The sequence below is a fragment of the Nilaparvata lugens genome, chromosome 7 (genome assembly GCF_014356525.2).
Source record: "Nilaparvata lugens isolate BPH chromosome 7, ASM1435652v1, whole genome shotgun sequence".
Taxonomy (NCBI): Eukaryota; Metazoa; Arthropoda; class Insecta; order Hemiptera; family Delphacidae; genus Nilaparvata; species Nilaparvata lugens.
The window spans coordinates 28,599,500-28,611,781 of NC_052510.1; the positions used below are offsets into that span (position 1 = coordinate 28,599,500).

The 12,282-nt window shown below is 36.5% G+C and overlaps 1 protein-coding gene across 1 annotated transcript; it reads right to left on the reverse strand.

The window, feature by feature from the left end:
• Positions 1–362: 362 nt before the first annotated feature.
• On the reverse strand, positions 363–4,671 carry LOC111047642. The gene has a single exon (XM_039432459.1). It carries the CDS (start codon positions 3,634–3,636, stop codon positions 2,422–2,424), a length of 1,215 nt encoding a protein of 404 aa, XP_039288393.1. The 5' UTR covers positions 3,637–4,671; the 3' UTR covers positions 363–2,421.
• Positions 4,672–12,282: the final 7,611 nt, after the last annotated feature.

Genomic DNA, 12,282 nt, shown 5'->3' on the forward strand with positions numbered 1-12,282 from the left:
GATCCAATTCATACCTAAAATAGTCATCGATAAGCTCTATCAACTGCCACAAGTCCCGTATCTGTAAAAACTTCAGGAGCTCCGCCCCATCAATGCAAACTTCAATTTTAGATTCCCAATTATCAGGCTTCAAATACAATTCAAACGATACAATTCAAACAAAAAGAATCAAGTTGAGTAGATTGAGCATGAAAATCTCTTCAATTAATAATGTCTAGTAACATTTTCACCTAAAATTGAAAATAAGCTTTAAATTCGAGAAAATGTGATTATTGAATTGCAAATTATTGTTGATTCTATTAAATCATTCACTATGAAGAGATAGCAGACCTCATGTGTGTCTCCAGCGTTATTGCCCTGTCACCAGCTGGCTCAAATCTTTGAATAGTAGACTTGAGATGCGCGGGAACACTAGCGTCAGGTGATCAATTTTCATAACGGCAAGGAAATTTGTGTGAGTGCGCCACACCAGATTTTTGTTATTTATGTTAAAACGATAGGCTAATTCATTGCTTGAGATGGAATAAGTTTTTAGAAAAACGTTTTCATTTTTTGTGGAAGACAGTATGATAAAATTGATTTGCTCTGACCTATGATACGATTTTTGGCACATGATTTATCTGGATTGAAAATACTGTAACGCGAAGTTAAATATTTGATTGTGAAAAGATATAATATTGATATAAGATGATTTTGATATAAAAATTATTACTTCTTCATTTTCTAAAAACAGATAATGATGAAGATGAGTTCTACTATGTTTTAAAATAATTAAAATGCAATAGCTACAGATTGTAATTTTGTTTAAGTTGCAATTCTTTCGTTTAGAATTAGAAAGAAAGAATAATGACATATTTTCTTGGACAATTTAAAGGAAATTGGTGCGATTCAATGGAATTCCTATGAGATTTATTATATTTAAGGCAACAATTTACTTAAATGTACAGTATTACTGGATTTACAAGGGAGCTGAAGTACTTGAATACAAAGCTCAATTTATTTACTGACGTCTGTCTATACTCATTAGCTTCCATACATTGATGAGGCACCTAATATAGCCTACTATTATCATAGGACTAATCCTATTCTTGGATAATTATTTATTACAATATTCAAAGATAATTAGGAGATGAAAAACATCAGGCACTATAAGTTTATCACATTATCGCAAAATTCAACAGTACCTACTGTACATTAGTAGGAATCATGATTTCATGAATTCCAGCTTCTGAGGAAATATCGACGACAATACAACAACAAACTGAGTCTTCAACTTAGAAAAAATAATCAACATTCAATTTCAACTCAATTATTATATTATTAGTTATTTTAAAAATCAATTACGAATAGGCTCAAATCTATTGTATAAGCTTCTAGCATACAGCCCAAATAGGCCTAATTGTCTTTAAAATTTCAAAAATCAACGCACAGCTAAAAGTATATAAAAATTAAAGTATACGTAGGTTGTTTAAAAATTAGACTTTATTTTTAAAAAGATTAGCTTGTTCAAATATAAATACTGTACATTACTATACTATTTAACTTACAGAGTAAACAAATATTTACACGACTAAAAACTTTCAAGAATTAATTTACACTGTAGTCTACTTCAATATCATTATGAAATATTATCAATATTATGGTTCTATATTAAACTATAGACAATAACCAGATGGTTATTAGACAAAATACGGTACCTACACGGTACCGTTTTTAATAGGTAAGCAGGAGACCAATAGTTTTGATGAATAAAGAACTAATAAACTAATTACCGTACTGTAATGAGTCATTTCCAGAGCCACTTATAATTTCAGAAGTAGATTCTGGTAAAATATTCAAGGATTCTGTAGATCAATAAGGTTGACAGCAGACAGTCTGAAAACACATGCACAAATTCCTACAAAAAATAAAATGTTTTTGACAATTACAAAACTATGATTAATTTACAACTCATCGTTGTTGTGTGTGTGTTTGAGGCAGAATCAATTATATCATTTTTCGACATTGAATAATTCAAAGTTCCGGAAAATATTTTTTTGAGAAGAAATCCATATTTGTACCGTAATCTTGCTACACAAAATTTTGAATCATATAGCCTATTTCACGAGGGAAAAATGAAAATATTAATGTGACATCGAAATTATTAGTTCACAAAAGAATTTAAAATAGAACTAAAAATAATGTAATATAGTATCAAGTTATCACATTCTAATAAACTTTATTCACTCAAAGGAAAGAAAGATTACTTATCGGTGCGGTGCGATGCAGTACTGGTTGTTGTGAATGTGTGTATTTTACATTTCAAGTGTTCAGCCTAGACTGTTGTTGAAATGAAAATTAGATTAATTTTATTGGTCAAATTTGTTAGAATGTGAACATGAGAAGATAATAGAACTAGAAAATGATAAATGTTTATTAATTTCACCTGTACATTCCGTATACTTTGATGTGACTTGACTGGCGATGCGGGAGGAAGGAGTCGTGCCTGAACAGCTTGTAGTCAGCGGGGGGCAGGAAGACTGGCTGCGGGGGCGGGTAGGGTGGCCAGGGGGCGGCAGCGACGGGCAAGAAGCAGGACCAGGCCGGGGGCGGCGACTGGTAGTAGGCCTCCACACCGCAACAGGTGGCACTTGTTGTTAGCATCGGCTGCTGCAGCTGCAGCTGTGTGTCAGCTTCGACCAATTTGCGGCGTTTACAGGTGAGGTCGAGGCAATCACCCCTCAGCACAGACTCCTGTTGCAGCCACTTCTGGATCTGACGTCGATTGATACCAAACTTTCTGGCTGTCGCTCGCTGGTTTCCCGTACAGCTGCGGTCGTTATAGAATGCATCCAAAACGCCCAACTTGAACTCTGTTGAGAAAAAGCGTCGTTTCCCCAGCCCCGAACACGTCAAATCGAGAGCCTGATCAGTTGAAGCACAACTACTCGCGTCGTCAGTCTCCTCGTCCGACGATGTGCCGTCAACGTCCACCTCAATATCGGAATCCTCCTCGTCAGCCAACATTATCCTCTCATGACCAGGTGACAGAGGTGGTTCGGCTCTTCTCGTCGTTGCTGGTGGCGGACTGTCTTCATTGTGAACATAACGTTCAGTGCTATTAGGACGACAGTCGTTTGGAGTCAGTCTTGTTGAACTGAGGTTGAGGATTGTTTCCTGAACGGGTGATGAGGAGGTTATAACTTGCGCTGAACTGAGATCGCAGCGTTTGGGTACAACGCACGTTGTAGCTCCAGTCGTTGTAACAGGCGATAAACTTTCGTCTTTTGATGTTTTCGATGCTACAGGTTTCACCGATGAATCGCTGACAGGACTGGCCGTTGATGAACTGACCAATGACTCTTTTTCTTCGACCGTTGAGCGTAATTGACTTTCCATTTGCAGCCACTTTTGAATCTGTCTCCGGTGAATGCCGTATTTTCTGGCGGTGGCACGCTGATTCCCCATACAGTCAGAGTCTCTCCGATAGGAATCTAACACCTGTAGTTTGAAGTGAGGAGCAAATATCCGTCTGGATCCGATGCCTTTGGTGCCTTCGGCGCGTTTGGATTTAGCGGGCAGTTTGTTGGTGGTGGATGTCGGCGACGTCCTGTCTGCGTCCCATTCGTGAGTCGCCCCGTCCAGTCGATTGATCATCGTGACTACTTGCTCACTGAGTGCACGCACATACAATATCAGCAATGAAATAGGGCGGTGTCTGTTGCTTTGCGTAGCTAGGCTATGTCCGATCTGAGAAAAGTGTTCTGCTAGGCTATGTCCGATCTGAGAAAAGTGTTCCGCAGTCCACAGGGCCAGCGCAGCGGTCACAAGAGCAGCAACAGCAACCGACAAGCGGGAAACATCACGCCACACTGACACTCGAGCGCACGCACGCTCGCTCGCCCGCACCGCACCCGGTCGCGCCAGACAGTATGGCGTCTACTTCGACTCCCTTCTCTCTTCACTACAACAGCACTACTATAATAAAAGGCGCCTTCCAACGGCACACCCGACCCAATAATCGCACTAATATTACACTTGACTGCTAATACATTCGAAACTACACTTTTTTCTAATACCACTGATAATGCACATCTATAAATTCACACGAAATTAGAGTAAAATAAAGGAGAAACAATAAAACTGTGCTAGCGCTGATGAACTTTTCGTCTATTTGGCCGGAGTCGGTTGTGTAGAGGCTCAAGAGCGGGGAGGGAATTCTCGGAAAGAGAACACACGTAGGCGGCGGACGTAGGGGGGCGATGAGTGATGAAAAGGGGGAAGGAGTGAGGGAGAGGTGAAACGAGTTTGTGTTGGCCGCCGCGCTGTCAAGTCTCCTCGCTACCTCGCCCCACCGACCGGAAATTCGAAAAACGGAATCTCACGATTTTCCCAAGTAGATAGATGAGTTTTGATCACAGGAATACTGTAGAACACAAATGTAATTCACAAATTAATAATGGTGGAAATAAGGAGTTCTTGTTAGAAAAATAGGTGTGGTAAGATCGGAGAGTTGAGAGTGACTGAACGCGGCTGGCTGGCCTTGAAAAAACGGCAACGCCGCGCCGGACATGTGCCGATGCTAGCTGGCAAGCCAGACAGGGTGACGCCAACAAAGCTGCTTCGAGAGAGGCTGCCTGCCTCACACACACACACACACACCACACACACACACAGGCGCATGGCCCCCTTGCCAGCGACCCACCAACTGCTACACTCTCGCCAGGCTGACGCATGCACACATTCCGTTCCGGCCGCTCCCCTCGCTAAACCACTAGCCTTGTTCTCTTCTAGAATAACATCTCTGTCTCTGTCACACGATGCCAACCAAAGTCAGCCGTGCCAGCCAGCGCGGCGCTAGCTAACCCCACTCACCCGCCCGCCAAACACTATTTTGTTCATAGCGTGGTCGTTGCCCCCCCCCTCTCCAACAGCCAGATGTTTGCCATAACGATTCGATGGCGCTCAGGCCCTAAATAAAGGAACAGTCCAGGCATCTCTGTTCTGTTGTAGTCAGACCAGGGGTTTTTGACACCCACGGAATTCCTTGTAAGGCCTTGGTGGCTCTTTATCTTCTCTCTGCTTCTCACCTTTCTGGCATCGCCGGCAAACCGCCGCTCACCCCTGCCCCTGACCCTATCACCCTCCCACTCCTCATCGAGGGTACACAAAGGCGACAGGTCGTTTTCAAAGATTCAAAAGATCCCAACTATTTGAGAAAATAAAACAGGTACATGCTTGTCCGCCACCAAATTCCCTTTCTGACAGATCCTGCGATTCACAGTTCCATTCTCAGAAATTGGCCCCCTTTTCAAAGTGGCTAGTCCCACGACTTGAAGGACCTTCATTCATTTGGAAGGTTGAATGGTAGGGCGTTTAGGAAGGCATATTTGAATTTGATGCTTGATATTGGAACCATTTGAAGTTCAAGAAGTATGCATTTGATTAAATTTTGAAATTGAGGTTGTATTAGTAGTCCTATATCTTATAAAAGAATCTGAAAGATTCTTATAAAATCACTTCACTTGTATGGGCTACTTCATTAAAATTATTTAAAACAACATAAAAATAATATATAGTACATTTTTATTTTAAAACATTTGAAACAACTAGTTTCGGCCTACTTTGGACCTACATATCAACATACATTATCTAATATCGACTTGTTTATATAGTACTTAAATTTGGAAATGGCCAAAGTAGGCCGAAACTAGTTGTTTCAAATGTTTTTAATAAAAGGGTACTTCATGTTTTTATATATTTTTTGAGAATTCTTATAAATATAGAGCATACTAACGAATTCTCAATTGTATCTTTGTATTATACATCCTCTATATATGATAAATATCCTTAAAAATTCCCAAATGTAGGCCTACATAGTTGTCAAAGTACCGTACCATTGATTGAACTGAAGATATTGATGAGAAGAGAAATGAAATAAATCGTGAATTTGTATTATACATCCTCTATATATGATAAATATCCTTAAAAATTCTCAAATGTAGGCCTACATAGTTGTCAAAGTACCGTACCATTGATTGAACTGAAGATATTGATGAGAAGAGAAATGAAATAAATCGTGAAATTTCTTTCGTGAGAATGAAAAATATACGGTAACTAATTTATGGTACAATAACTTTACCTAGAACTATTGAATTATTAGGGATTGCCAGTTGTTGGGCTATTGCGATTGAATAGTTATGAGTGAATTTATCATCCTTAACAAACAATAACTCCACACTCGACTACTATTTCATTTTTGAATCTCTCAACTTTAATCTTCATGCTGTTATGTGCCCATAATCAAGCTACGACAAATCTGTCTTCCTTGAAAAATAATTTTACACTTCAAATTAAGTATAGTCTATTCAATTTTTTTGATCAGCGAGAGGAAGATGTTCTATAGCCTTGTCTTATCTACTCGTTCAGCTCTTATCTGTTAGCCTTCTAGGAACTATGGCAAGATGCTCAGTTCGCTATAGGTTTCTCATAATATCTATATTTTGGATTCTACACGGAAAAGAAGAGCATGAAAACCTAACAAACTCCCATTGAATATAAGAAATAGCTATTTAATAGTCACATGGGCGGGAAGTGGCTGTTTGCAGGGCGAGCATGATGTTTCCGCATGTGCTGCGAGCTGAAATTTCATACAAGCCCTACAAGAGACATTGACAGCCAAGTAATGTAAGATATTTTATGCTACACAATCAGCAAATAATATTTAAATGAGTAAACTACAACAAATGACTGAATACCTAACTTTACGTGTTTCAAAATGGCCCAAATTAAAAAAACCCAGGCTCCCTCTCGTCGAGCATAATTATTAATACTCTCATTCAAAATACACGGAAACTGGAAGTGATCGGAAAGTGACTACTTCGGGATGGGTATCACGACTGATCTTTTCCGGGCTCAAATTGAGATTAGCCATTTTTATTTAAACTGTTCGTAAAACGCTATCTTTCCAACCTATAAAATATGCGGGAATTGTACGTTTTCTGTGCAGTGCAGCGAAAAAGTCATTTTTCCATCGTCGTCAGGTTTTTGACTTCTGGTGAAGTTTCTATTTCTGAGTTGCTTTCTATCTTCATCCAAGAAATAGTTAGATCTTTGATAGTTCTACTGCCATATATTACCGTATGAATGTTGAATGGGCCTGAATGAGGAAAATATAAAGGGAATAATATTATAAAAGAAAAATTATGCTCTCTCTGGAATTGTTGTCCAAAACTTATTCTTACTACAATCTGTTTTGAATTTTATGCATTCTTGTATTTATTTTCCGCTCTAAAGACCACGAGATCATTAAAGCCCTTATCATAAATATGAACACTACTTTCAAATTCAATTCAACACTGACATTGTTCTGTCGTCAATATTACATTTGTGAATCGATTCAGTTATCTATGTTGGTTGTTATCAACAAAAATACCATGGTAGCAGACAAGGAAAACAAGATAATTGTTTCCAAAGCAGCGAAACTGTAGTCCTAAGGCTATTAGCACCAGATTTGATAGACTATTTTAGTTTATTTGGTTGGCTTGAAAGTAGAAATCGGTTAAACAGTAGTTTACTTTTGAAATCTTCAACTGAGACTTACAGTCTTCATAAGGACTATATTACGTTTAACGTGATGAAATTCTAAATAGCATCTGAATATTGTTGAATATTTTTCTTGCGTTTGTCGATTCGACAACAAGATACGTAGGCTACCTATAATTCAAAACTTGGAAAATCATAATAGTTCTCATAATCGATTTATGTTAAACTATTATTTGAGTGATTTCAAAATTAGAATTGAAAAATCTATATAAAATTGAGATGAAACTTATTTAAAGTCCTTACTATGTCCTACCATAGACTAAATTAACAGGTTTAAATCTGGGGTCCCACTTAGACCACTGACCACTGTATACGTATGTATGCCTTATCATGGTCCATATAAGATTATCTATTATTATTTTTTTGTTATTATGATTAAAGGAAGTTTTCAATTTTTTCTATTGAATCAATGTATTTATAAAATGTATAATTATTATTGTGTTGTTTGAAATTTAGATACTCTTGAATTAGCTCTAAGCTAGAGGAGTAATTAAAAGCACTCTGTGTATTATGATACTAAATTTGAAAATGAAATAAATTAAATTGAAACTACTATAAAAAGATTTGTTTATATTTGGCAAAGTGGAACACCTGTTATAGAATCTCTCTACCAACAAAATTCAAAGACCAAAGTCTATAATGAACATAAAATTAATGTCAAGTTATTCTTTATCTATTATGTAATAATTGGCTTATACACATACGGGATAGGAAATACATGAATGACGTCTGAACTACTGAACTGATTAACTTGAAATTATTTTGCATTATTCTTAATTCACCGAAGATGGTTACAGGTTCATTTTAAATTCTCCAAGATTCCAGTAGGTCAAGTTTTTAATTACATCCTTGCAGAGCACGGGTTACCTACTAGTCGTTAATAAAAATCAAAAGATGAGAAGGCATTGAAGTACTTGAAAATTGAAACATTTATAATCTGTAAAAAAATCCGATGAAGTATGATGTCATCAATCGTTCCTGCTAATGAGATCGTCATTTTTAAATCGGATGAGGTGAATTATTCTAATGAACTCCCTATAAGACTCGTAGAGCAAATAACCGACATTTATCAATATTCCGAGAAAACCAGCCTATTCCCGACCTATGATCTTTTATCTTTTCATTTGACCAGGCCTTAGATTGGGAAGACAATTATTTACACAATGAATCCACACTTGTAAAGGTTGAATGGTTGTCTACTATTTCATCAGAATCGTTCAAAGTTCGTAACTTCCAATAAGGCCGTTCACAGTTCAATTTTCATTAATTTTAATAATTATTGTTGAGCTTGTAAAGAATATGTCAATAAGCCTACGTTTCGTTTTTTACATACACATTCGAAACATTTATTATAATTTATTTATAAGATACGGTACTGTTTACAAAATTTCTATTATCCTGGTTTAATCTGCTAAATCAGGAGAATTTGTGTGAAGACGGATGTGATACGGATTCAGATAAATAAATAAATGAATATAATTTTATTGCCGCTCAACATTACATTAGTTATGGACAACGTCAGAAATTATTGTTTAGCAAACATAGTCAACCTATATCATAACATGGAGGAGTAAGAAACACCAGTCAAAATAACATACACGTAAAATATTACATAGAAGAAATAACATGAATACTAGAAAAAATAGTATAAAATAGTAGTTCATCTTAAAGAATAATTTGTTGAAATTCGAAAAACTCTTTCACACTATAAGATGGATTTAACCAGCTATGTAACCTATTTCTGAATAATTGAAATGGAGCTTCTATCCACTCATGTGGAAATTTATTAAACCAGAACAACAACTCTTCTCATTCCAACAACTTCATAGCTATCCTGAGATCTAGTCAGCCTACAGAAAGGTATTTCTAAATTTCCGTTACTCCTAGTGTTGTGGGAATGTACATTTCTCCTTAGCAGATTATTAGGCAAGTTATTTTTTGTATATAAGAGACAAGTAAAAATATACAGGTTTGTTACTGTCAGTATACCTATTTGAGCGAATAAAGGTTTACAATGAGTCAATCTTTCAGAATTTGCGATTATTCTTATAAATTTTTTTTTGAATTATCAATATATCTTGAACATGTGGACTATTCCCCCAGAGTAAAATCGCCCATACGCGATTATACTCTGGAAAAAAGCAAAGAATGCTGATCTGACATAAGACGTGGGGACACAGCCTATCAAATTTCTCAGCAAGTATACCACTCTGGATAATTTGGAAGTAATATATTTAATGTGTGGCTCCCATGAAAGTTTGCTGTCAATAAAAACACCTAGAAACTTGACATTACCCAAACGGCTCTCCATAGGTAAACTCTTCAAGCTAAAAATATTTTCTTGAGTTTTATCCTCATTGAGTGAAAAACCATTGGCTTATTTTTGCTGATTGATTATTCATTAAAAATAGTAATAAAAGTTTACATGATGCTACAGATGTCGTGCGCTAAAAAGTCTGTAAAGTGATGAACTGAGCTCCAAAAATAGTAATCTACATGTCATAACAATTATTTAGTAATTATTAAAATAAGCTAAATAGGCCTAAGGCCTACTAACAATGACCACGTAACATGTCAAAGTGGTCATATAATTTCCAAAACTGTAGAATGAATTAAAGAAACTGTAAAAGAAATTTATGATGGAAATTAATTATTTATTAATCAATTAATAATTAGTTAGTTAATAATCCAATTCGGAGAACAAGGAAAAAATGTTAAAGCGGTGATACATTGAAGGGCTTTCTATTCAACCTGAATATAAAATGAAGGCTCACACTTTATATTACTATAAAACACCCGACACAATGTGGGATAATAACACTTTTTAATAGTGTTATTTAATAGATATCAGAATAGTTCTTACTACAAGTCCATCAACATAGACCTTTCTAGTTTCGTATTCAATGCTTTTCTAATCTCTCTAAGATTTATGCTAGGGAGAGTTGAATTTGAGTTTTGTGAATGGCTCTTTGTAGTGATTTCAATGGGTTGTGTTATTTCCACTATACGATCCAAGTGTTCAGTCCAAGGACAGGATGAGGTTCTATTCTTCAGATTCGAATGGATTCAACCTGTTGAATTCACCCGTAACTCAAAGGTTGTCGAATCGGAAAAACTTTTGTTGTCAAGTTTTAGAAAACTATGCATGGTCACCATTTCTAATTCTCTATATTATTCCAATGTCAGCAGATAATTGATGTGGTATATGTACACCGTAATTTGTGACAGATAATATTGAAACACTTGAAAATAAAATATATTATCCGCATCAATCGCATTGATAAAGCTTTTGTATTGGAACAGTTGAAATAATATATGAGGCGTATAGGCGTAAAATATAAGGTATAGTTTTTCATGCTGTTGCAATATGAAAAATTAATTTAAGCATATTAAACTTAACAAATGAAACTTCTCTATTGGAAAGGCCTAGTTTCTTATACTGTTTCTATAAAAAGTATCTATTCGAGTATAGGTATGGTAATGGTAGCTAGAGCAGATCTCCTGCTCTTCAAACCAATGTGAACGAACTTTCTTTTTAAAACGAAGCATAATTTAAAAATCAGTCACCTGTTTTATTCTGAAAGAACATGAAGGACAAGACACAGTTTATTTCTCATTTCTTGAAACTGCATGTTTAGAGGGCTTTTCTCATTCAAACTAAAAAGTGTTCGACCTTATTTGGAACTTGTTTGAGTGCACATTCGTTCAGAAGCCTGAACTGTAGGCTCTTGTGAATGTGAACGTGCCAACGTGCGTCGAAGGTGCAGAGGGTCGAGAGGGGGCAATGGAGGGGAGCTGACCACTTGTTTGTTTTGACTGTCCTCGAAGAACACCTTACCTGAGTAGTGAGTACCAATACAACTTGCATCGTGCATCAAATCTCTAGAACAGCAAAAAATAACAACTTGCTGTGCAACGAGCGAAATGTCAGATTATTACGCGTATTTTAAAGAGAGAACTTAAACAGATTACCGGTATTTGAAAAAAAATTATATTTCATAAATTTAAGTGAAATTTCACATATCACTGTCTTTCTAATGTCTAAGACAGATCTCTGCTTGTTTCGAATACTTGTTGTTGACGGGTAAACAGATTTGATGGCAATGCAAGTTACCTTTCATAAACAAATAATCCTGAATTTATCATAGGCTACTAACAACTCTATAAGCTATTTTTGGCTCAATGACTCAACTGAATGATTGATTACACTGCATCGAAGCACGTGAACATCTTCAAGCTCCCAGAATATAGAAGAAAACTGTCAGATTAGAAAAGCGAGGGTCGCTTGTCGGTATTGTTGTTGTTCTGGTGACTGTTTCAGATCATCAGGATAGGTAAACATATCAAAAGTTCCCACCTCTAAACCCTGTGCTAAGAGAGAGGGGGTCGTTCAAAGATACCATCTTTTGGTTTCTCACATATAACCCGAAAACTATATTATAGCAGCTTCAGAGTGGGGGGAGGGTGAAATTTTCAATTTTGCAACAATTAATGATTTGACAAAGAAATTTGAAGGGAATGTCTGAACACAATTTTTGACTTTGCAGCTCGGTAATTAGGACTATTTAGGAGGTGCACAAAAGTGCGCATCTCTTGGCCCTCTGTTAAAGGTGTGGAACCGCCTTTACACTTTACAAGTTGACACTTGTCGCAAAGTTGAATTGAATTGAAAAATCTTTATTCATAAACATGTACAGG